General features: G+C 45.1%; 3 protein-coding genes across 4 annotated transcripts in view; 2 read left to right on the forward strand and 1 right to left on the reverse strand.

Annotated features, from left to right (window-relative positions):
* Nucleotides 1–467: 467 nt before the first annotated feature.
* Nucleotides 468–3,242, forward strand: IER3IP1 (immediate early response 3 interacting protein 1). The gene is made up of 3 exons (XM_084305744.1): nucleotides 468–645; nucleotides 2,175–2,276; nucleotides 3,044–3,242. The coding sequence occupies exons 1-3, from the start codon at nucleotides 555–557 to the stop codon at nucleotides 3,097–3,099; spliced, it is 249 nt and encodes an 82-aa protein (XP_084161870.1). The 5' UTR covers nucleotides 468–554; the 3' UTR covers nucleotides 3,100–3,242.
* A 3,509-nt stretch (nucleotides 3,243–6,751) lies between these two features.
* HDHD2 (haloacid dehalogenase like hydrolase domain containing 2) lies at nucleotides 6,752–20,530 on the forward strand. Of its 2 annotated transcripts, none has more exons than XM_084304983.1 (7): nucleotides 6,752–6,829; nucleotides 9,068–9,173; nucleotides 11,836–12,044; nucleotides 14,673–14,757; nucleotides 17,543–17,759; nucleotides 18,258–18,321; nucleotides 19,331–20,530. In XM_084304983.1, the coding sequence occupies exons 2-7, from the start codon at nucleotides 9,073–9,075 to the stop codon at nucleotides 19,432–19,434; spliced, it is 780 nt and encodes a 259-aa protein (XP_084161109.1). In that variant the 5' UTR covers nucleotides 6,752–6,829; nucleotides 9,068–9,072; the 3' UTR covers nucleotides 19,435–20,530. The 2 variants fall into 2 exon arrangements, with proteins under 2 accessions (XP_084161109.1, XP_084161110.1); XM_084304984.1 differs by having other exon boundaries at nucleotides 6,777–6,829; nucleotides 9,072–9,173.
* Nucleotides 20,531–22,150: 1,620 nt separating this feature from the next.
* KATNAL2 (katanin catalytic subunit A1 like 2) overlaps nucleotides 22,151–25,386 on the reverse strand; it is a gene marked incomplete at both ends in the record, with an annotated part of 30,519 nt that continues 27,283 nt past the window's right edge. The window contains 3 exons of the mRNA XM_084304642.1: nucleotides 22,151–22,290; nucleotides 22,581–22,683; nucleotides 23,753–23,915. Coding sequence (XP_084160768.1) covers nucleotides 22,151–22,290; nucleotides 22,581–22,683; nucleotides 23,753–23,915 — 406 coding nt within the window. The remainder of the gene's footprint in view (nucleotides 22,291–22,580; nucleotides 22,684–23,752; nucleotides 23,916–25,386) is intronic.

Below are 25,386 nucleotides of genomic sequence, written 5' to 3' on the forward strand. Positions count from 1 at the left end.
CTCAGGGGAGACCTTACTGATCTCTGCAACTGCCTGAAGGGAAGGTGTGGGGAGCTGGGGTAAGCCTCTTCTCACAGGTAACTAGCAATAGGACCAGAGAGAATGGCCTCAAGTTGTGCCAGGGGAGGTTTAGGTTAGAAATGAGGAGACATTTCTGTCAGAAAGTGTGGATAGGTACAGGGAGGTGGTGGGGTCACCGTCCCTGGGGGTGTTCAAGGAAAGGTTGGACGTGGTGCTTGGGGACACGGTTCAGTGGTGATATTAGTGGCAGAGGCAAGATCGGACCAGATGATCTTGCAGTGCTGTCCCAACCCCAACTCCTCCATCACTCCCTCAGGCAGCAGCGCGGCGCCATTCCCGCCCCCATCCCTCCAGCAGCCTCCATGGCAACGGCGGGGCGCGGCCGCCATTTTGTGCCCGCCCCAGCGGGGCCGTCCCGTCCCGTCCCGCCCCGCCCCGCCCCGCCCCGCCACGTCCCGCTCGGCCGCCGGCCCCTTCCCTTCCCTCCCTTTCCTTTCCCTTCCCTTCCTTCCCTCCGTCCCCGCGGCGGGGCCATGGCGTTCACGCTGTACTCGCTGCTGCAGGCCGGGCTGCTGGTGGTCAACGCCATCGCCGTGCTGCATGAGGAGCGCTTCCTCCGCAACGGTGAGCCGCCGCCGACACCCCCGCGCCCCGTCCCCCGCCCTTTCCCGGCCCCCGAAGATGGCCGCCGGGCTGCTGTCAGCAGCTTTGTATCCCTTTTTATTCTCTTTTTTTTTTTTTTGTGTTTTTAACTCACCTTCTCCTCTGTGTGTGCGTGTGGTGGTGTTTCTGGCTCGCAGCGCTCGGTGGAAGGGAGCTCTGCGGAGTCACGTTCTGCTGCGCTCAAGGCTGGGCATCGCCGGCCTTTAAAATAAAATAAAATAAAATAAAACACCCAAAAGCAAAAATGTAACAACCCACAGAAACCAACCACAATGCACAGAAGAACCCCAGACTGCCAGGAAGATGTGCAGTGTCCCAGGAGATGACCTGGGATGGATTAACCTGCCACCCAGAGTGAGGGAGACAGGAAAGGAAAAAGGGGTGAAAAGCAAGGAAATTGCTCCAAAGCTGTCTCTGGAGGAAAGAAACTCACAGGTTGTGCCTTGCAGCTCCACACAGGGTCGGTCTGTCCTGACTCTGCCCTGCTCATCCCCAAATGTGTAAGGGCTGTGAGCAATGGAACAAAAAATACGTGGTCCCATAGCTGCTGGGGGGGAACAGGGCCATGTTTTCTTCGTATCCCCACAGTCTTGGCTTCTCGCACCCTCCTGTTTTTGTGTTTTCCTGAGGCTTTTGTGTTTTCCACTTTGTTGGTGTGGCAGCATTTCATACCAAAGTATGAAGAGTACCTTACTGCTTGCTTTCTGGCTTCCTGTACGCAGAGAATGCAAAATGGTCCTGCAGGCAGTCTGCACAATTTATAGAAAGCCATTTTAAAGCTTCTGACATTTTCTTAGTGACATCCTGACACTGTGTTTGCCTTTAAACATCACTACACACCGAGCAAAGCCATTTCAAGCAGTTTCCAGTGGCACACAGCAGTGCTGCTCTTTGGCAGGCAGGCCAGCCACAGATAACACGTCTCTAAATGCTCCTTCCCATTGCAATGTTTGTTAACGCTGTCTTGGTCGCTGAGCTGCCACCCAAAAAGTTCCTGTGTCATTTCTATAGCAGTTCAGAAAATCATCATCTCAGTTTGGAATTTGTTCTGTTTCCATTGCGTAGCTTGTTTCTGAGGCGTCGCTTCGTACCCAGCAATTATTTGTGCTTTTATCTTCTGGGAAAGGCCTGTGAGCAGATGCAGGCAATTTTTTTACATTATTTTGGCAGATGCTTTTCTAAAGTCCAAATAAACTCATTTGGTTCTCTGGCATGCTGGGAATAACAGGGTATTAAAAAGGTAAGGGTTTCCTTTGCAGAAACATTGGTTACTGTTGAGTTCATTAAGATGTTTAACAGTTTGTGCTATGTTGTTTCAAGCAATAGAACCTGAAATGAAGCTAATTGGTTTGTACTTTGTCTTTCTAATGTTAGTGATAAACTCAACCATACCCGGGATAGATCACTTGTTAATATTGCTGATAGCGTTTGTTGAATGTCTTTGTGTTTTTTTTTTTGTTAACATGGCTGCCTGTTTTTATGTGACACAGTTGGCTGGGCAAGTGATCAAGGGATTGGAGGATTTGGAGAGGAACCAGGAATTAAAGCACAGATCATGAACCTCATTCGATCTGTACGAACCGTTATGAGAGGTAAGATGACGATGATCGTTTGTTTAAACTTGTCTGTGAAGTTTTGTTTCTGTGCTTTAATGAAATAATGCCGGCATGTCGCTTTCTTTTACCAAACAGCTGCTTGTCATGCAGTCTGTCCTTCTTTTGGGTTCCTTCCATCCTTGGTGCATGGATTCCCTATAGGAAGGGATTTCCAGGCAGGGCAGATTTGGACATCTGACTCTGGCTTGTGGTGCCGCTGTTGCATCTTACCTTTTCTGGGATTTTGGGAGCTGGGGGGAAGCTTGGTTTGGAACGGGTTCACATTGGCTCAGTGCAGTTTTATGTGAAGAACCAGGTGAAGGAAATGTAATTACTGGGATTCTTAAAGGTAAGCCCATGCTTGAAAGGATGGGGGAGGGAAATGCTCTTCATTTGTCAGCTACCAGTAGTTTTTCACTATAAAGCATACCAAAATTCATCTTATAAGTGAAGATAAACAGCAAGTAACAAATCTTACTTGTCTTGCTCACCATGAAGTAGAAACTGGTATGTTTCTTCTAAATTGTAGTAAAACCAGGGACAGAAATAGACGTTTCCATTTGGAGAAAGGGATGTTTGGGTCAGAGTTAAGAGGTGATCAATATTAGTACTGTTGCTTCCTACTAATTTTTAGTACCTTAGGCCTTGATCCCGATTCCTTCCACTAGTCTTGATTCTACATAGGAAAATCAGGTGTTTTTTTTTTTTTTAAACTTCTGCTTCTGAGAAGGTAGTCTCCAATTACTCTTGTTTTTTCTCTGCAGTGCCATTAATAGCAGTGAACTCCATTACTATCGTGCTCCTCCTATTGTTTGGTTGAAGAAACCTGTCACAAAATCTTTTGGACATCCAAAGAAGCAAGTTGCTAGCCATCATTGCTCTGAGTTTTCTGGGATCCAGCACGGTTTAGCTGTCAGTTTGACATTCAACTTAAAATAATAAAGACTGTTTCTATTTATCCTACTTCCTAATGTTCACTTTGAGTTTCATTAAATGAGATAATGGGATCAATGCAACAATGCTGCAAATATACTGGACTGTGACACTTTCTGTTGCTGCCTGTTAATCACGTTGACTGTTAGAGTATGCGTCGTAATATGTTGCAATGTGTATCAATAGGATGCGGTTTTTAAATGTCTTGTTACTCAGGGATGAATTTCCTTCAGTATACTTCCCAACTTATTCCTAAATTGAAAAAAAAATACCGTAATTTTTATTTCAGTTACTACCACTGTATTATTTAAGGGAATATGGATTACACTCCAAACATGTTAAAAATTACTGAAGTCGTGTGATAGCGAGGGAGATAAAACCAGATGGGTAAATTTCTAGTTTGATTCAAACTGGAAGCAGAGTGTTCCTCATTTGATTGAGACCAGGATTTTTCTCTTGGTGTCCGATAGCCTTTTCAAATCAGTAACATTTGGTGTGAAGTAGATGAAAATAGGTGTGTCTGCTATGCAAAATCAAAAAATTTGTATGTAAACCGGAGCAACTCTGTGTTTATTTAGCAGGTGGTAGTAGTGTTTAGCATTTGTTGCTGTTCTGTCAAGCATTGTCATTTTTTTTTCCTAAATGTGTTAATCCTGCGTGGTGACTAATATGGTGGAAGTGGGGAGCTGTTCATATTCTGAGTTTCTTCTGTAACATGGGAGAATAATGTTTCCTTTCAAATGCAATTCTTTGTTTAAAAAAAAAAAAGTCAAATTTGCAGACTCGTCAGTTGCTGCTGCTGCTTCTCCCCCTCTCCATCTGCCTTTGTTCATTTAACAACTCACTGAAACTATGGGTATCATCTTGCAGTTCTCTCACAGAGAATATTGTTAATGCCTTTGGTAAAGGATCTTGCCTCAGTTATGGCTGCTGTGTCAGGTCCTGTGTTAAATAGCAAGGCTGGATTTAAGATTACCGATCTTCAGATACCTTTTTAGAAAAGTTAAACTTTATGACTTTTCTGTTCAACTATGCTAAAGTGTCTTAAATTGTTTTTAGCTATTTTTTAAAGTGGGGAAGGCTGACAGAAACCTGTCAGTTTCATTATTTTAAAACAGCTAGGTTATCATCTCTTCTTCTGATGTCTTGATGGCTAAAGCGTACATTGTTGTGTACAAAGATAAATCTGTAAAATGTGTAAATGAATTTAATTATCTCCAATTCCAGTGTTTTGCAGAGCAGACTATATGCAGGAGGAGAGTTTATGTTGTTTCCTTTTTTTAGTGAAAACCTGTAAATAAATTTTGAATTTCTAAGTTAAGCACTCTCTTTCATAATTCACTTCATATCCATGTACAATGGAAACACCTCAGAACTCAGACTGCTCCAGGTACCAAAGTTACTGTTCTTCCATGAAATACTCTGCTTTTTTGTTACCACCATGGTGCTTGCTCATACCAGCTCTGCTATGAAGTTGTATTTCGGTCTGATGTAGCAAAGCCAATGAGCCAGGACAACTGGCCAGAGGCAGAACAGGATCATGCTAGGTTCTAGAGCAGGTAGGTGCGTTACAAAGTATTCCTTAGAGTAATCTTTGTTTAATACAGAGCTGACTAGGGTATGCATAGTCTGGATCATATATTTTCATACATATGTCTTCTTTCATGTTAACTGGAGAGTACTTACATGGAACAGATAAAACGTGGATAACCAGAGGTTGAGTTGTGCTGTGCTGCACTTTGATCTGTGATGCTTTGGCTGCTGATTGCTGAAGGTGTGTTGGCCAGCGGTATAAAAGCAGCGGAAGATTTATTTATTGCTGATGTGTTGGGTTGGAGCACTGAGCTGGTCTGAAGCACTGCCTGCACAGTGTTTCCTCTTCATCTGTTTTGCCTGAAAACACCAGGTCTTATGAAAATATAAGCTGGCACTAAAGACTACAAGCAGCAACTCTGAAGATGGGTAAAAACTGATTTCCCCCTTCCTCCTGTCCTCTCAGAAAGGCTGAGGTCTCAACGCATGCCTTACAGCCCAGGGAGCATTTCAAAATCGATTTGATGCGTGTGGTAGAGAGGCACAGTAGTTCTGTGCAGCAAGAATCCTTCACCTGAGGCAGAACTGGGACAGTTTTACCTGCCAGCTGAGAAACAGTGATGCAAAGTGGGATGGCAGCTGGAAATCAGGTCTCCAGGTAATGAGCGTGGAAGAGGGCAAGAATGTAGGCAGCTAACAGGCAGAGAAGGAAGGATTGGAGAGAGAGAGCAGGGGAGTAACTATACTGCCTCGTGTGGCTTTGAGTAGTTCTGAAGTACCTGCTGTAAAAGAAGTTTAAATTAGGCAAAGCACTTCCTCACCTTTTTTATTTTTCCTTTTTATTTGCCTACTACTTGCAATATCTGCGTTTTCCACCGCTAACAGGTGACTGTGCTGGAACTGCCCTCAAACCTGGCCAGGGCTCAGGTTCTTCACTACCATGAACATGGAGGAAAGTTTCTACCTGGCACGGAGCTGTGCCTGCAAAGCAACCTGCGCTCCAGTAGTCACTTCAAAGCACAAAGAGCATTCTCACTCGTACCTGGCACAGAACTGACAGTACCCAGAACAGAACAGGATGAAGACTGTGACTTCCCACCATAGAGTAATTGCCAGATCGTTTCTAGGAAGCGTTTGGAAACAGAAGAGGGTTTCACAGCAGCAAAGCGCAGTTTGGTGGCTCCTAGCACGGCTGGCTGGAGTTAAAATGAACCTCAGGGGACTCATCTGAGCCTTTAGTGCAACTTCGAGCAGTGATAATGGACCGGGCCTGTGTGCCTGTATAGTTTAATTAAAGGTTTTGGAGGGCATGGTAACAGGTGAAGGGAAGGGCAGGAAAGCGATGGGTTTGGATGCTCACAAAGGAGTCTCATGTTCCGTTTGCCTACAACATCCTACCTTACACTGCAGTGTTGTGATTTCAGTCGTAGCATGGGTTTTGCTGTACAACCGGCATGCAAAACTCTGACCATAAATCACGTAACTCACAGCTATGCCCTCACCCCTTAGGAAATCCTACTCGCATCACCACCCACGGCTTCAAATGTGGCTGCACGAAACCTAAGCTCACTTTCTACACGCTGTGTGTCCTGCAGACGGACACAGCGTGGTACCGCAGGTGGCCGGGGGCCTTTTGCCACTACCGCAGCCAAACGAACGGGGTCGGAAGGGAGCTGGAGATCCCCCAGCCCAACCCCACGCCCATCACCCGGAGCCAGAACCTCCTGGGCCTCACTTTGTGCCCGGCGCCTCTCCTCCTGTCACTGCGCACCCCTAAAAAGGCTCTGTAAAAAGAAAAAAAAACCCTCAGGAAGGCTTTAGCTCGGTCCCGGGCGGCAGATATATAAAAATATATCGACATTTAACTACTCGCACGCGGAGCGCCCCGCAGCCGCCTCACCGCCGCCTCGCTGAGGTGAAGCAGCGGCGGCAGGACCCGGGCTGCCCCGCGCGGTGCCTGCCGGGAGCCCCCGAGGGCGGAGCGGGGCCGCCCCTCAGCGCCGCCCCCTCCCGCCGAGGCGGCGCAGCGCCGGGCAGCCCCGCTCCGTGAGGGCCCCGGGGGGAGCTGGGCGGCCGTGAGCCAGGTGGGTGCGGAGGGGTGGAGGGGGGGGGGCTCGGGGCGCACCCCGCGCTGCTGCCCCCCCCTCTGCGGCCGAGTGCGCCCGCCCGCCCTGTGGGTGCGCTAACGGGGCGGGCGGAACCACGCGAACAGGGAAGGGGGGGACAGCGTTAAGCACGGAGACTCCCCTTCCGGAGAGTGGGCCGGCCCAGCTGCCCGTTGTAAAGCGGTGGGGTGGGGCGGTACCATCTCAATTATGGGGGGGAGAGGGGGGTTGCGTCCTCGTGCCCTTGGCAACATGGCGGGGGAGGTGCATGGGGCTCCTGAGGGGAGGCACCTCAGAGGGCGCAGCCTTGTGTGGTGGGCAGGGGGCACATGCAGCTGCAGCCACTTTTGTAATGTTTAAAATGCTTAAAATGCCCTGTACTGGGCTGAAGTGCCTGAGGGAAGTTTCTTTTGGCAGTGATAACACAGAGTTGTGAAAAAAATAAAAAAATAAAACAAAAAAGTCATTAATGTGTGTGAATATCTGAGGGGAGGGGGTCGAGGGGATGGAGCCCGGCGCTTTCCAGTGGTGCCCAGTGACAGGATGAGAGGCTCCGGGCACAAACTGGCAGGGTGGTGGCTGGACCAGCTGATATTGGAGGTTTTTCCAACTTTTAATGGTTTTGTGATCCTATAAAACTATAAAACTGAAGCTCAGGAGGATCTGGCTCAGTGTTAGGGGCATTTCTGTGCTGTGAGGTGACAGAACCAGGACAGGCTCCCCAGGGACACCCCAAACCCGCCTGGGTGCCCTCCTGTGCAGCGTGCCCCGGGTGACCCTGCTGGGTCCCTTCCCACCTCAGCCATTCTGCGTTTTGGTGAAATTCAGGTCTATTCAGGCATTTCACCTGCACAAGTGTTTCACATGCAGAAGAAGCCCTCTTCCCGTGGAGCTGATGACGCTCCTGTAGGAGTTGTGTCAGTTTCTTATCATCGATGCCTAACCTTGGCCTGTGTAGCAACTGGCATACTATAAAATAAGCTTTTTTTTTTTTTTTGGTTTCTTATTGTGGGGAATTGGCAACAATAACAAAGGAGGCATCTCATAAAGTTCTGTGCGTGCATCTTGTACCTTAGACATCAAGTTCATGTGGTCTTGGTAGCTGATAAATCCATCTCCAAAGATAAAAGTATCATGACGGAAAATCAGCTGTAATAAAGCAAGTTCTGGTCATGGTGCTGGCTATTTTAAGTGTTTTAAAAAGTACACCTGTGCTACATGTTGTGCCTGTAACCAAACAGCCCAACAGAAAACCAGAAGGATTTTCTGCAGTGATGGCAGATTGGATGGTTGTTACTGTGCAACAGGCAGCAAAAAATGCTTCTGTACTGGATATTTGCTCTGGAAGGCTCAGAAAACTTGCACGTAGCAAAATATACAGCACTTGCAACACACCTATAAAGCAGTAGTTTCTGAAGACAGGTTTTAGACTTGCACATAACCTCACTGTTTTCTTCCCCTGTGTCTTTATACTTCGAGGGCTGGCTTCTGTTTGAGGCCAACTCTCTTGCACTCATTTATGTGACAGAAAAGCTGCTCGAGTGCCCCCTCTGCAAGAGGCAGGAGTAACCCCTCTGGGTGCTGATTATCCTGGAGCCCTGAGATCTTCCAGGCCAGCAGCAGTCTGCAGAGTCCTTGCTGGCACGCAGGCAGTCAGCCACTGCATAGCCTACGAATTAGGACACCTGAATCGTGCCGCGGGCTGGATCGCTGCAGATCCAGCTTGCAAAAATAAAATTAACAGCATCCACTTTTTCAGAGCCTTTTGAGCTTTATAGTCGGAGCCGTGTATCATTGCTTAGTGGTATTGTATTTATTTTTACTTGAACAACACCACCGGTGTCGCTGGGACTTGCCGAAATGTGCTTGCTGAGGCCTTGAACCAGCAATACCAGACCTAATGATCCTCTTCCCAACAGTCTTAGTTGTTTAGAGAATTTTTGACGCGCACAAATAAAGGCACTTAAAAAACAAATAGCACCTGATTTCCATATATAGCGTCTTTGGGAAAATACCACCCCATCAATTATGTATTTTTTTTAAACACTGCCTTTTATTTCTCTGTCTAAAGGGGCCCATTTAATACTACGAGTAATGTTCTGAGTAATACCGGGCTTGGCACAAATGAGGCGCTTAACTGAGTTCCTTATTTTTATTATCCATTGTCTGCTAACCAGTTTTCTGTTGTTTCATTTATTTGCCTTTTCCCTGGGGAAGGAAGGATGGCAGCTCGGCGCGCGCTGAAAGCTGTCTTGGTGGATCTCAGCGGCACACTTCACGTTGAAGACTCAGCTGTGCCAGGCGCTCAGGAAGCTCTTAAAAGGCAAGCCACCTTTTTCCGATGTCCTCTGATAGGTTGTGTCACTGCTGCTTGCACAAAGACATTTCTTCAAGTAAACGGGCCTGAAGATCCTGCCTTTTTATGCTGGTATGGATAAGCAAACATGTGAATTCTGCTTTCATTTACACCTGTGTCAATACCAGGAGAAGTCAGCAACGGGCCCAGAGAGTGACATGCCACCATGTACCACCTGAGCCCCTGCAGCTTTCCTAAGTCACTATCTAGGTCCTCTCTAAGCCTTTTCTAGACAGAAAAAAAGACTACAAAACCAGCTAATTGATAAGGGATTGCAGCCTTAACCCAAAGTGGAAGGTGTTACCCTGAATTACCCCCTTCCAGTCACTTCAGCTCACCTGATGCTCAGAGCTTTGTTTAGCTGCAGGAACCTGCTCAGGTGTCTGAGCCCTTAAACCTGTGGTGAGCTAAATTGGAATAACAGGGAGAACACATCATGGCCTGGTGACCGAGGCATCCTTTGCAGCGTCCTTGTTTCATGTGCTCTTTCAGCCAAGCATTTGCTTTGTTATTTTTAGAGGTTTTTTTTTGCTATTTAGAGAAACGTTTGATAATGCAGCCTATCTTTTTTAGGAATTTCTTTGTGTTCATAAACAGGACAGTTCAGTACCTCTTCCTTCTCGTTAAAAGGGTGTCTAAAGAAACGGAGACATAGTAAAATGATTTAATCAAAACTAGTTGCTAGCAAAGTAGGCTGTGCAACCCCAGGGATCTCTGTACTCTTTTTTTTCTGAAGCTGTTTCCCTGGAGAATTAATCTTGCAAAGGATGAAGAAAAGCAACAGAGAGAGATGTGTGTTGCCATGGGGGGGAAGAATAAGTTTTAGTCAAGGGAGAGGAATAGGGCTGAGTTAAGCACAGGAAATTTTTACTGAAGTTGTATTGACTCCTTAAGTTTTCATAAAGCTAGACTGTTTGTCTGCAAAGCTCAGAGGTATTAGGAAACTGCTTTGCTTTTCACAGGTAATTTTGTGGCAATATTTATTTTTTTAAAGATGTAAAATTGCAAGCAACTAAAAACTACTGAAGTGTTTGTTGGGTATCCTTTCATTACTCATTCCTTCACTGGATCCTGTCTTCTTGGTGTTTTGTGCTGTGGAGAGAACTTGTGCCAGATGAGAGTCAGCATTCTCAGAAATCCGTGTGTGCGCACATACTTTTGTGTGCTTTGTGTATTTATAGATCTATTGCAAAGTAGTGATGCTATCAAGAGCAACTCAGTATCTCTCCTGGGCTCTGCTCACCTCCAAGCCCTCAGGCAGCATGCAGGACAGAGGAAATGGCTTCTGTAGAATGAGAAGACAAACTGTTTTGTAAATCCACTGATTCTTCTCTGTCTCCTGCTGTGCTTCTGCTTGATTCCTATTGAGTTGTGCCCAGGCAGGCTCAGCGCTAGTTTTGGCAAGGGAGGGAATTAGGGAAGGGATAAGGTGCAGGGAGCATCTGGTGCCATTTGTCAGCCTCAGCCATCTCTCACAGGTACGCAGAGCAAACGTCATTTCACTGCAAAGAACAGACAGGACTTTCTGCTTAGAGGTTCAAACAAAATAGTGTCTCATGCTATTTTCTGTTCATCCGTGTCATTGTCCTTCCTAAAGAGAAGCTGAAACTATCAGCCTGCAGCTTGCTTAGGGGACAAATGGGTAGATTCCATTTGGAGGGTTACCTTTCAGTAAGATAAAATAAATAATGGGAGGTTAAAGGAAATAATAATCACTTTATTAGCAAACACAGGCTTTTTTTTTTTTTTCTAATACCAGTTCATACTTGTGAAAGGTGAGTGCATCCTTCTGCACATCAGAACAAATGAAAAGGAAGAGGCAGGTGCGAGGAGGTCTTCAGCATTGACCAACTTCATTCTGATGTTCTTCGTGCAGTCCTGGTGCCAGTGTTTGTTTCTATAGCAACAGAGAAAGTGATGGTGGGGGAATAATTAAAGGAGATGCCACTGAAATTGTCACTTAAAATTATTTGGCTGTTCAATAGTATGTACTATCAGGGTAGAGCAATAATATGGTTTTATGTGAGGATCATTGTTCCTGAGGAAAGGGAGAAATGGCTGCAAAAGCTGACATAAAATCACCGCACAGATAACACAGGCTCCTAGAGCATCCTGCAACTTCTGAATGAGCTGTAGTTGCTGTGAAATTCACCCAGCGTGTGGAGTTCTGTATGTTAACTTAGCAGCAAGCTTCTCCTATCAATTTGTTTTAGTTTAGGATGCTGTTGATCCAGAACACAGGCCTGGCTTATTTATTACCTTGTTTGAATTAAAAGGCTTTTCAAACTATTTGCAATTAATTGTAGATGTGCTTGATACTGCTGTGAGGATGGAGTTCAGAATCACTATTTTCCTCCAGCCTTTTCCTGGTAGAAGCAAAGCAGGGATGTCTTGATCTTGTGCTAGGTAGCTGTAACTCTTGCCATCTGTTTCACATTGCCCTCCATTCTGCACAGAAGCTAACAGCCTTGTTTCTTCTGAGCTTGGCACCAGTAGTTTAAGATGTATACAGTCTTTTCATCTGCAGCCTTTAGACAAACATTGCCTTTTTTCAGTCCCCAAAAGCCATAAGAAGTGTGTAAATGTAAAGTAGTCCATGGCAAATGTGTCTTTGCTCTCCATCCATCAGGTTGCGCAGCGCTCCGGTTACGATTCGGTTTGTGACCAACACAACGAAGGAGTGCAAGAGAGACCTGCTGGAGAGGCTGACGAAACTGGGCTTCGACATTGCTGAAAATGAAATCTTCACATCCCTGACAGCAGCCAGAAATCTTCTGGAGCAGAAGCAGGTGCGGCCTCTCCTCCTGGTGGATGATAAGGCCCTGCCTGACTTCACAGGTGAGGTGCTCAGGAAACAACATGGGAGGAGGTGCTGAACCTCTGAATAATGAAACACTGAGAAATGTTTTGTAGAACAACACATGTATGTATTTTACTAGCTACAACAAAGCCTGAATCATGGACTCTCCAGAGTCATAATGGCCCTTTCCGCTATTAAACTTAACATTAAGCAGTTTGAAGTTGTGGTTGTGATAGCTTCTTGAGGAGTAGTGGGAATAGGCAGGAATTCAGAAAAAAAAATAAAAAATTGATGCCTTGTTATTAATTTCCAGCATAGAAAGTAATATTTATCACCAGATCATTGGAGATTTATTGCGCCTACAAATGTTGAAATGTTTTAAAGCAAGAATGTTACGATTTAGTGGAAACCAGATGTCCCTCAGCTATTGTAGGGAGATTATGTCCATAAAGAACTAGTACTTCCAGCAGTTTGCTTGTCTGTTGTTGGTCCTATGCTGCTGCAGCATGTTTTGTCTCACTGTCTGTTGGAGATCTTAGGGAATGTTCAGTGTCAAAGTGATCAAAGCGTCCTGAGTGTATTGTCAGGCCAGCAGTCACACGTGTTGCTGAGAAGCTGGTGTGTGGGCACACACAGGAGTCTAGTTCTCTCTTAATAGATAATTATTAAATGGAAAACCTTGTATTGACCACCTAGCTCTCACTCCATAACTGTACCACCTAAGTGGGTGCTTTGTCACCCTGATAGTCACCTCTAAAGACCCAGTGAGAAGCTGCTTTCCTTTCAGATGTGCACATTTCCCTCCCACAGCAATAAGAGGAGGAGAAGGTGATCCATGCTAGCATGGACACCTCAGGCAGGTGCCTGAAACTAGGTCAGTTAGTCCTCAACTTAACTAAGTCTTCATTTCACGAGTAGTGAAGAAATCCATGCTTTTAACACGCTCAGAGTTGGAATCAGTACATTGGGTTGTGAGTGGTCTTTCACCTAGAGCATCAAGGCAGTGAAAATGCAGCTGGCTTGCTGCTGCTCCCTGCCCCTTGCCTTATGAGCTGAGATCCTCACTGCTGTATTAATTTAAGTAGGTTCTACTCTTGCTAGGAGCAAGACATGCATAAAACTTTACGTTTCCTGTTAAATTTTAGTGCCATGCTCTATTCAGTAATCTTCAGATGGATAGGTGTTCAAGAGAAAAGCCTCTGTGGGCTGTGAAAGCCATAACACCTGATAATCTGTTCCACCTGTCATCGTATCCAGAGAAAGAGGCCCCCAGCAATATTCTGTGCTTGTGTTCTCAGGAAGGCTTTCCTGGGTCAGAAACAGCTGAGGCAGCAGCTGATTTCACTGAAGTTAAATCAGTTTAATCTCTGTGTGTTTGGGATCTTTCCATCAGATTCACAGTAGCTGATGTTAATTCTGTGTAAAATACCAAAGACAGAGATATCAGAGGAATACATTGGCGGCATTTTCTGCATTGCTTGGATCTGGTATGGATTGTTCTGTTTCTTTTTTCTGCAAGCGGTTTGGCTCAGATTCTCTCAGTGCTGCTCTTGAAACGTTTAAGTACACTGGAGATTGTTTTAAATTCCTGTTAGTGACTGCTATTGAATTATTCTTGGATAATCTCTCTGTAAAGTTGGTCGCAGATGGATGAATGTAATCCATTCATGGTTAATGGACCCAGATGCTTTCGGGTGGTGTCACAAATCCCCATGACATCTCTGCATGCAACATTTTGGTGTCTGAGCTAGCTGAAGGCCATGTGGCATGAGACATCAGCCAGGAGGCTGTGATGACACTCTCTGGAGACCCAGGAGCTCTAGCTGTCACAGTAAAGGTGCAGGGGATATGCTGTGTGAAGGCAGACCAAAAGTGTTAGCAGAAGTGCTGCTGTTACAAGAGTAAGAGAGATTTATTTACAGTGGGTTAAGTTTCTTCTGTAGATACTGTAAATGCTCTTCCATTGCTGGTTTAGTTCTTCACAGGCTTTTTAGGGTCATATTTAGTTCCTTCAGAGGAGACACTGCTATGTAAAACAATTGTGCTCTCCCCCAGAGCAGTGAGGGACACAGGAGGTGCAAGCTGTTCTCAGGGGGACTGGCCCACATTAAAAACAGACCTCCCAGAAGAGACAAAACTAATTTGGTGAGACAACTTCTAAGCCGTGCTGCAACACCATCTTTGCCACCATAGCCAGACAGAGTGGAACAGTCAGGCTTTGTATCCTCAGTGACCAGAGGGAAGTGAGAGAACTGGGTGGAACTCACTAATGTTCCTGCTTTTCTGTCCTGCAAGACCCACAAATATATGTGGAGAGAGAGATACTCACAAAAAGTTGTTCAGTGAAAAAAGTAATTTGTAGTCTGCAGCATTTCGGTGGCGGCAGTGGGATCATTGCTGGACAAGCACTGACTGCCCAGACACAGAGGTGTGTGCTTTGTGAAGGATGGCACAGTCTGTGTACATCAACACCTTTTCCACAGAGACTTTCCTCATTTCTAAAATAGATAAAACTCTTCAACAACATGTGCCTGTGTGAGAAAATGCTCGTTTTTGCTGTAAAGTGATTAATTGCACTTGCTGTACTTGCTAACTGTATATTGCTAAGTACAAACAAGATTTGGTTCACTCAGAGTAACCATTGGTACCACGTTTTGATCTTCCAGGGATAGCCACTGAGGACCCCAACGCAGTGGTCGTAGGACTGGCTCCTGAGCACTTCCACTACGAGATGATGAATAAGGCCTTTCGGTAAGTCAGCCTCTCCTCGTGGCTCTTTGAAGGGGGGCTGTCTTGTGCTGCGTCCCTTACGTGCAAGGAAATCCTTCCACGTGGGGAGAAGAGGCTGGTAGCAGCATCGCCATTACGTAGTGAGGATTGTGGCGTCCTCCCCTGTGTCTGAGAGAACCTTTGTGGATTTGGGGCCTTAACTGTGAGCTGCAGGCAGTCTGGCCCCAGGTTTCATAGCTTTCAGTCTGCAAACAACCTGCAAAAGCGCAGCCGCAGTTGTCATCGAGGTGAAGCGAGTTAGCAGTGCTTCAAGAGGAAAGTGCTGCTGTGTTCAGAGCTGACTCTTCAGGGCCCACAGCTCAGAGGGAAGGAAATGCAGTTGTTTCTGAAGCATCTTGTGTTCAGGATGCTGGGCTATGGACCTCCCCTGGTCTGTGTTATATCCAGAGCACTGTCTGCAGACTGAGCGGGGAGACGGCTGTCAGGGACTGGTCACGAGGCAGGACGCAGTGGTGCGTGCAGAGGTGTGAGGCCGTGCATCATGCTGCAGGTGTCAGTATTGTTTGGTCTAAAGGAAGCATTAACTCCTGGCCATGTTCTCTTCTCCAGCCTTATGTCCATACGCCTTGTCCTTTACTGCTCAGCTAATTAAGTCCCTTGGGATTTGCAGTGCTCGCTGCAGAACGTTAAGGTGAACCGGATTAAATGCAGATACCCATGGAGCAGGTGCCTCTATCTGACCTGGGCTCCTGAGGGAGAGGGGAGCTGCTTGTAAGGCATCGTTCATATTATGCAACTGTTAGGCAACTACTTGGTTGAAACCCAACATCAGGCGAGGTAAATCTAACCCAAAACTAGATACACAGAGCGAGGCCCTTCTCTAGGCACCATTTGGAATGGCTGAGATCAAATTTCTGTTTTCATAAACATGGGATTTTGATGCCACATTTACAAGAATTCTCTCGGGTGAGATCTTTCCTGTAAACTGCTGAATGTAAGTGGCTGTAGTGTGGCTGTCAAATTAAATTCTTCTGTGTCCTAGAGACATCCTCCCACTGTGAACGTATCTGGCTGCTCGCAGAGACACATGCCAGCTCCCTTGTTATGGAGCTTGCTTTGAAATGCATTGATCCAATAGAAATATTTTGTGATAATTAAGTGAAATGAAGTATTACCATTTCTGCATTGCTGAGAGTACACAGGCTGCTCTGCAGGCACGTGGAAAAGAACAGGCAGCCCCCAAGGAGCAAGCAGCCAACCTGAGCCAGCCTCTGTGAGCAGAGACACATCAGAGCTCCAGAAAGGCAGTGAAGGGCCAAAGCAAGATTTTATTTTCTTAAGGCCTTTTTTTTTTTTTTTTTTGTAAATCAGGCAGAGTTGAGGAGAAAAGAAAGCCATCTTTCTGCTCTGAAGGTAACTGCCAATGGTTCCCTTCTGTCCCCCAGCCTGGCTGTTTCTGCTGTGCTTGTTACATTTCTACCTGTTGTGATAAAGACTTGAGTTGTCTGCAGTACCTGAAGAAGGTGCCGTAAAATCCAGCGGGAGGCGTTTGGCAGTCACTGCCTCAGCTTTTATGGATGCTGTCAGGAGGGCTTTTTACTGAACCCGAGGCTGGGAGAGGGAGGACTGCGGTGATGTTGCTGTGCTTGGTCATACCCGGAGGATTCCTCAGCCCCAGCTGCTGCCGTGCACATTTCCCTTTGTTACAGAACGGGTAGCTGCTGGGTTGGCTCTAAGAAAAATCAACCAGAGGCAGTGGAAATGGAAGAATCAAAGATTCTGGAGGGAGTAGGTCCAGAGCCTGTGAAAGCAAGCTGTCCTAAACTTCTCTTTACTACCCTGCTGTCACGGCCCCATTGATCCAGGCACCGTGTGCTAACGAGACACTCCCTGCCACAAAGGTTTGACAAGGCAAAGGTCAGAGGAGAGCCCTCAAGCAGGACTGACAGTGAGGTAGTGAGGCTCAGGAGCTGGTTGAGATTGGTGGAGAAACAGCAGTTTCCCAGTAACTTCTGCTTTTCCAGTTCTGTGTTTTTTCCACCCACTACAGACAGTCCCGTGTATTGTGCAGGTTTTTTACAGGTAGGCCAGCTAGCAGGCAGCGGTGTGAATGTGCCCAATATCTGTGTGCTTCTTCAAGTAACTTGTTGCACTTCCTCCAACACTAAAATACAAAATTAAGGTAAAGTGATCCACCTGCTACTCAGGATTCACCCCTGAACACCCATCTCTGCCCGAAACACGTTGATATTTGGCTGTTAGAGGAGATAGCAACAGCCCTAAGAGCTGCTGGGCTGACTGCCTGCTCTGTAGATTTCCTGCAGCAGCATCCTGGAAGCTCAGCCGTGTCCGCAGTCCAGGCAAGGAGGTGAAGGCTGTGGCCATCCATCTGCCACCTATGGTCGCTACCTGTGGCTAATATATTTTAAATTTGTTGCATGGGAAAGTCGGGTGGGTCCTAATGTTAGGATGTTGGCCTTAGCAAAAGGTGAGGTTGCTTAGAGTAATGAATCTAATTGCATTAGCGATTTTTAAAATAGAGATATTATTTTAAAAAGTTACCTGTTAAAATCCTCAAGGTAGTAACTCCTTTCTTTGTGGGAATTTTTTATTAGCTGTTCCGGGACGTAAGAAAGGAAGGAAGGAACTTTACTTAACTCTTCACGTGAATGTTAGCTTTATAAAATCCCTGTTATCATTTGGGTCTCCGTGAAAGTTTTGTCATCGACTTAAAAGCAAAATGGGGCCTTCGGCTGTAAGTATCTTTAATATAAGTTGCGTGTTTTCTTCCTCATTCACCCTTCAGGCTGATTTTGGATGGTGCTCCTCTTATAGCCATACATAAAGCCCGGTATTTCAAGAAAAAAAATGGCTTGGCTCTGGGACCTGGACCTTTTGTGACTGGGCTGGAATATGCAACAGACACCAAAGCAACAGTGGTGGGGAAGCCAGAGAAAACTTTCTTCCTAGAAGCTCTACGAGGGACCAGCTGTGCCCCAGAGGAGGCCGTCATGATTGGTGATGTACGTGGAGACCTAATGCCTTCTCACCTGCCTTCTAACACAGTGTGTGTAGGTACCTCCCAGGTGCTGTGAACCCATCTTTGATTAAATAAAGGGTGAAAACTGAAACGCCCAAACTGGCATGATTTAAGGTGTAGTCCATGGGGTTAGTTCTCTTACTTCAGTGACTTCTGGAGAAGCCCTAAGTGTCCTGCCTGAGAGCACGGAAAGCCTGCTGACAATTAGCTCCTGCTAATGAAGTGTCTCTGATGCCCTTTCTAAAATCACCCAGTGACTTAACAGCTCTGTTCCTGCATTGATTAGGTCTCACTGTTTGATTAGGCAACAGCACAGAGCAAACCATTCCTGTGGCAGTTTGCCTAATAGGTTGCTAAGGGATTTGACTCGGTGTAGCTGTGTTTAAGTGACTGGTCGGTGATGTGCAAGGCAGAGAACGTCATGAGCCTCTGGTTAACAAATTATGCATCTGACCACAAATGATCTCCCGTTCTGTCGCAGGACTGCAGGGATGATGTTGGCGGGGCACAGAATGCAGGCATGCGTGGGATTTTGGTGAGGACGGGTAAGTACTCGATGGTGTGCTCATTTCTGGGGACAGAGGTGGATTCCATGACCTTGTCCTTGCACTGGCAGCCCGCGTGCCCAAAGCAGAGGGGCCTGGGTGTAGCCTAGGCATTTTTAGGGGCCTGCCATCCCTGCAGTTTGGTGCACCAAGAATCTGCAGGGAGGGCCTGAGCATATTATGGAGCAACTCCTTTTGGGGTGAATGAAGCAGATACATTTCCTCAGCTGCAGCTTTACAGCCTGTCAAGCAGTAAATTGCAATTAAGCCAGGATAGGCTGCAGATTGTATTCAATGTTTCAACGACAGGGCTAGAGTGCAGACTCTGACCTGATCGCAGGGTGGTATGAAGTGATGGGTGGGAGTGGTTGAACACGTAGATGTGAATCTTTTTCAGCGACTCTAGAATCCTGGGCACTAGTCAAAGAATCCAGAGAATTGTTATTGTGACATCTTAGATTGCCAAGATTGGCCATATCAATGTAACCTCTGCTCATTCAGGAAGTTTGATGACATTCCCCAGTAATTACATGGGTCATTATCTAAACTGGAACCTTGAGCAGCCTACAGGTATCATGAACATTACTGATACTGTGATAGAACCACCTCTTTCTGAGGGGCTCGTGCCATACGGTCCAATATGTTAAAAATGAAAACGAGTAATCCTGCTTTTTCTCATACGAGTCAGCAGGGAAGATGACAGCATTATCATTTCAAGAACTTACATTGCTGAGTAATCAGTGAAAGAATTACACCAGTATAGCACAGCAGGTTGAAACCACTGCATAAGCACCTCTGTGCTTGAGCTGGAGCTGCCCCTTGGCAGAAGCTTCAGTAAAGTTCCTTGTTTGTTTGGAAAAGACCTGTGAGATGTTTGTTGCAGGAGAACATCAGATGGGCGTCCTGTGTCTAGCTGTTACTGACTCCAGAAGGCTGCTGTTTTCAAAGGGAAAAAAAAAGGATGCCCCAAGGAGCTTGGTAAATACATCTGTTTGTTCATTTGTTACAGGTAAATATCGACCAGGAGATGAAGACAAAATCAATCCATCTCCTTATTTAACCTGTGAGAGTTTCCCAGAGGCGGTGGAACATATCCTAGGCCATATGCTATGAGAAATGGAATAGTTTGAAGAAGCAGATATTTCATCGTTTCCTTTACTCTTGCTTCACAAATTAAGGTCACAGGATCAGTGCATGCATTGGATCAGAAACCTAGCCCTCAACTCCTTCCCTTTGAGCTGGGAACGGGAAGAGAATTGGCACATGGCCCCAGTGCAGTCAGAGCAAGGCCCTTTTCCAGTAGTAGTTGCATGAGGATGTGATTAGGGATCTTAGCTGCTCAGCAGATAAGATACCCAGCACCAGAAGAACTACAACACAGCTGCTTTCATGCCTGACATAGAGAGCGTGGCAGAGAGTTCTGTTTGTTTTCAGGAAATGGCTGATGAAAAAAGCCCACTCTGAAAAGTGTCGAGTTCTTCTGCTGAATAAGCTAAACTGTAAAACTCACTGGAAATACTCAAGAAAACTGCGAAGACTAACAGAGCATTAGACTGTAGCAATTTCACTGAGTATGTCTCTGCTGTAATTTAAAGGCAGTGATTATCAGATCTAGAATTGACTTTTAAATTAAAATATTACCATTGTTAATAATAACTACTGTTAGAATCTTTCCTCTCATTAGAGCAGATCCTGTTTTTTGTTTTTCAAATTTTACATAAAATTAAAACTGTCAGCATTTTACAGATGTTTTAATTAGATGCTGTTATTAAAAAGAATGGTACACCAACAAAAATCTGGTATTAAATGCCTTAGAGACTGTGAATTTTTTAAGTTAGACTTCAGCAGGGTCCTATTAATGCTACAGTTGCAGAATTTCACCACTGTTGTTTTTTTCTTTCTTCTTAATGTTATGGGAAAAATCCTTCGCAAGCCATGGGGACAGATTCCAGTTCTTACACAGTTGGTTAGCAGAGCTGTAAAATGAGATTTAATTGTGTAGTATGCATTGCTTCTCCTATGTGCTAAACCTACCAATATGAACCAACTTTGTAATGATGGTAAATAGCTTTTCTGGTCCATTTGCAAATTGTAATAATCAAAGTCCTTTACAGTTGTTTTACAATGCTCGTGAGTCTTAAATTATTAGATTGTAATTATACAGTACTGGAGTATTAACCTTATTGAAAATATACTTTTGTGTTAATGAGCCATGCTCCTTATTTGTTAAGAAAAATCATTGTGGTGAATGAAGGGGAAGCTCTCCTTAAATGAAAGATGGTCTGTCTGCAGTCTCAGTTGGTGGGTGGTTACTTACCTTTAGATTTAATCTCTGTCAGAGACAGAACGCGGGGCCTGGGGGAGCTCTGCAGTAAAGTGGGAGAATACACTCCCCCCCCCAGGAACAAAAGCCATCTTTAGATATTGTTCGTGTTGCATGCTGTATAATGAAGTCAAAGCTACTGCTGGACACCCCTTACGCACACCCACATCACCCAGGAAGAAAGCAGCACTGAGAGGCTAATGTCTCTGCCAAATGTACCATTGGTAAAAAAAAGAATCCCCCCAAGAAAACACAAATACATGATAACTAGAGGCCTTATCTTAGGTGCCATCATAAATTGTAACCTGCTGTTGTGAATAAATTCACACATCTAATGTTCTGCCAGCAATTCTGAATCTGTGTTTGTTGCCTGGAGTACATACAGGAGGTTTTTGGCCTGTAGTCAGAGTCAGGTTAGGGAAGTGAGGAATCTCTAAGTAAAATCCTGTGAGGTAATTTCCCACAAAGACTTCTGACAGTGTGAGACAATGCAATGCTACAACAACAGGAGACTGTCACTTCTCCAGAGGTCCAGGAGCATGCTGGAGAGCATCGTGGCACTTACGAAAGCAGTGACACGGAAAACCATGCAAGAGGAAAGGTAAGAGGGGGACAGTGATGAGACCTGAAAGCCTGGAAGAATGACTTAGGTTTTCCAATAAAAAGCTTGACAGGCAGCTGACTGGATACCTGGCCATGATTATCAGCAGAAAAGTCTCCAACTGGGGTAATACCGCAGCACTGCACAGACTCACCTTTTTTATATAACTCACCTCACATTTTATGACTGGCTGCAAACCAGTGGGTTACCAGCAATCCAGTTTCTAGACAGATTACCCTAGATGATGCTGATTTTCTACAATGACTCAAAATTCTTCTGATCCCTTGCACTTTTCACCTTGGAAATGTCCCAGACCAGCTGGGAAGTAATATATTTGGCACATCAAGATGATCTTTAAGGTCCCTTCCAACCCAAACCAGATGAAAACAGCAAAGTTTACCAGGCACTATTAAACTGAATTTCATTGAAAACAATTGCTTTTGCTTCATTAAAAAGGCATGCTAGCCTTGGTAGAGCTGTGCTGGTTGTGATGCTTTAGTGAGTCTCAGAAAGGGAGAATTACACTAACCATCTAATTGTTGCTAGCAAGCTTTCTGCTCCAGCTCTTGTACTCCAAACCTGTAAACAACTACCATGAAAAAAAACTAAAAATCCATCAAGCTTTAAGTCTTTATGTATAAAGTTAAGGCTAGAGTTTTAATTACATAGCAACTGACATTCTGCCATTACATTAATTCTGTAAAGAATATTTTTGAACAGTCATTGAAAATGGCTAATAAAAACAACCCTCCCTCCCCCACTGCATTTTCAAAGATTTCTACCTGACATTTCTCATGGCATTCTCTCCCCAAAACAACAGCACTTCCTTCTCCATCACCATTCAGTCCTTTGGAGATGACACAAATGCCATTTGGGATAGCAAAAGTCTTTCAGGATTTTTCTCTTCAAACTGACTCAAACTCTCTCTGCCAAGCTGTGTATTTCTGACTCAGCTTCTTTGCTGATGGCTTGGTATGGGCAATCACATCCAGGAAATCTGCTGTTGTGATTGTGTCCAGTCGGATCACAGGTAAGTTACTGTTACCTAGAGAAAACAGATCAAGTATCATTATTACTACCAAAAGACATTCTTTTAAGTCTAACATACGACTTACTACATAAAAACAGAAGAATGAACCTAGTGAGATAAAGATACTGACATAAAAAAGGGCTAATTTTCAGAAACATTTGCTTTGGTAAATGTTTTAGAAATGGAGACTGAAACTTCTCTAAGCAGATAATAGAGCTCCACCTGCTGGGGTTAACGCAATTTCTAGAGTTAGAGCAGTAGATCAGCATTTCCCAGATCAGATTCTCTAATCAGAGCTGTGGTACCTTGCTGATGGTTTTCAAGAGCATCAAAGATTTTCCTCACTGGTCTCATGGCTGCTTCCTTGCACACGAGTTTAATGTCTGAACCAGAGTACCCCTCGGTTTCCTGTGACAGAACCAGAATGATAAATTGCAGCTTACAGCCTTACAAATCAGACAACAACGGCATTTACCAGCATATATATTTTATTTGTATTTTTATAAAGTATCTGTAAATTCTATTGCTGTCAGAAATGTATCACAGAATATAGAATGAGGATATTCAGAGTTGGAAGGGACCCACAGGGGTCCTTGAGTCTGACTCCTGGCACACATCATATATGTATAGATAGGCACATATGTATGTGTGTACGTATATATACACCCTCCTACACACCCCTTCCCCACCACAGCATTACTGTTTGTCTAGCTTTGAATGCCCACAGTACTTTTCAGGTGCAAGGGAAATACCAAGCATTTTCTTTCTAAGTGACAGTTTTCTGTAGGTCAACTAAAACTCACCTTTCTGTGTCTGTTTTCGGCTTTCCTGTTAATAAAATAACTACATTTCCTCGTTTATAAAACAAAAGCTGAGCGGAATTGTCTCTGAACAGAAGTAAAAAGAGACAACTGGGCAAGCTGTAGATATTTCCAAAGAATTCAGGATGTGACAAGGGGCTAAATAAAGCAAGCCTGATTTCCTAGTGAATCTCACCCTTGTCTGAAAGTTGTTTTCTCCTGCTGCAGTGGAGCTGTGACAAACCTTCCCTACCCAATTAATTGTTCATTACCCCAGTGATTTGGAAGTGCTCCCAGCCCGGTGAGAAGAGTGAGAGAACATACTATTGCTGTAAGTCTCCCTGTATTTAAGGCTGAAAAATTGGCCCAACAGAGAGGATCAGAAAACATGATTTTGCAGCAGAGCTGTGGAACTGTCGTGGTTCCACAGAATTTTGCAGGCATGTACCTGCAAAACACCCAGCCCTGCCTCTCACTAATTTCTGGCTGGCCTCGGGCAGACCTGAGGTCTTTCCCCTAGCTCTGTCTGTTGCAACTGCTGCATACAGAGGTGCTGACCCTACCCTCTGCCCTGGACCTGTTCCCCCATGACACAGTTCTATCGCTGTCGATAGTACGTCACTCTTGCTTACATTTCCCACTCTGGAAATCCCCAAGCTGCTGCAGCGCTGTCTCACCTGGCCCAGCAAGCTGTAGTCCAGGTCTGTTCTCAGCTCCACTCCTCCGCTGTTGCTCAGAGGGGGCAGCCAGTGCTGGATCATCGCCCGCCGCGCCTCCTTACTTGGAAGGTCGACCAAAATCCGCTTCTCCAGCCGCCGCAGCATGGCAGAATCCAACTCCCTGCAAGCAAAGCAGAAGAGGAATCATTTCAGTGCATCTCTTTGCAGAGATATTTTTCACAGGAAGCTCCTCACAGCAGGGACTGACAATTTTCAACCCCACCTGTAGCTGTGCCAACCTAGTTTTGAAAAAATAGATTAGTTACCAAGTGCATTCCTGTCGCTGTGTTAGCAATACGCTGACTTGGTGACAACAAGGCTTAACAATAACTTGTAAGGTGTAACTTGTAACTTGAAGCTGCAGCTATGGTGTGTGCAGCATGCCCTGTCAGTAATAACCTCTTCGTTTCAACCTTTGCTGTTGAGACACAGCAAATTGTCTGTCTGGGGTAATATGTCAGGACTAATTAATTGCTGCTTTGTAAGGGATGCTTAAAATATAGACAGAAACAGACTTTCAATCTGGGATGCAAGGACCATGTTTATGGCAGAACGGGAGCTTGATCTGAGGCTGCTGCTGCAATGCAAATTGTGTGTCATACAGCCCCCAAGGACAGTAACCTTGTAAAAAGGAGCATGTGAAAGGTGAACAGGCTGGATCGATGTGCCAATGAGCCAAAACCTCTGTTGATATCAGCTCTGATAAGGTGTTTGGCAAAAGCAATACCAAAAAACAAAAACAAACCACCACAAAATACAAAAGACTGAGAATACTCTTCATTTTTACTTGTTTGTGATGCACAAATGAAGCCTGAAAGAAAAAAGAAAAAAAAGATTTTTTTTCCACTCCTTTCTCAAAGCATTTTGTGACCGCCTAGATGAAGCCTTTCTAGACAGCACCACAGATCCTGTCAGTTTGCAGGAGTCCTGGTATGCCTGGCATGCCAGCTCTGCAGATGCACATCCAAGTGGGTTATTTAATCTAGCCTTCTCCCAAGTGCTCCTCAGTTGTCTGCATCTAACAGTGACATAGCTGAACACAAATTCCTACTCTGGTTCATCTCTTGTTACTCATATAATGGGAAAAATCTACAGGTATCCCAATCATCCATACAATTTTCAAGAAGAAATAGCAGCTACAAAGTATTTACTCATAAGTCTCCAGTACCTTCCAAGAGCTGCTCTGAGCTATTATCCTTCCAAATGCAGTACCAATCTTTCTCTAGTGGCCCCATTCAGACACTGAATTGTTATTTCAGTTTAAAATTTAGTTCCCCATGCCTGCCAAGAATCTCTCATCAAGGAGCAACTCTCTGCAATGTGTCTTGTGCTAAGAGAAAAAAAAAAAAAAAGGAGCCCTAAGCACCATTTCCACCCCTGTCAGCTGAGCAGAAAGAGCCAGCTGCTGGAGAACTGTGCCTGCAGTGTAGGTACACTTAAACCTGCCTCTACCTTTGATGATTCCTTGGCTGAAATCCTTTTGCCACCAAAGTCAACATACAAGCAATACTTCTGGTATAAAACCCCTCTTGAATTTACAGGCAACTGACTGCCAGCTCAGGACAGACCTGGAGCACACCAACAAAGCTTAT

Source organism: Netta rufina (assembly GCF_964035555.1).
Source record: "Netta rufina genome assembly, chromosome: Z".
NCBI lineage: Eukaryota > Metazoa > Chordata > Aves > Anseriformes > Anatidae > Netta > Netta rufina.

Excerpts from the sequence above, each read along its gene's own strand:
- IER3IP1 (XM_084305744.1), top strand. The coding sequence starts at position 555 with ATGGCGTTCACGCTGTACTCGCTGCTGCAGGCCGGGCTGCTGGTGGTC. Across the intron at positions 646-2,174 it reads GGAGCGCTTCCTCCGCAACG|TTGGCTGGGCAAGTGATCAA; the intron begins GTGAGCCGCCGC and ends TATGTGACACAG. Across the intron at positions 2,277-3,043 it reads TGTACGAACCGTTATGAGAG|TGCCATTAATAGCAGTGAAC; the intron begins GTAAGATGACGA and ends TTTTCTCTGCAG.
- HDHD2 (XM_084304983.1), top strand. The coding sequence starts at position 9,073 with ATGGCAGCTCGGCGCGCGCTGAAAGCTGTCTTGGTGGATCTCAGCGGC. Across the intron at positions 9,174-11,835 it reads GCTCAGGAAGCTCTTAAAAG|GTTGCGCAGCGCTCCGGTTA; the intron begins GCAAGCCACCTT and ends TCCATCCATCAG. Across the intron at positions 12,045-14,672 it reads GGCCCTGCCTGACTTCACAG|GGATAGCCACTGAGGACCCC; the intron begins GTGAGGTGCTCA and ends TTGATCTTCCAG.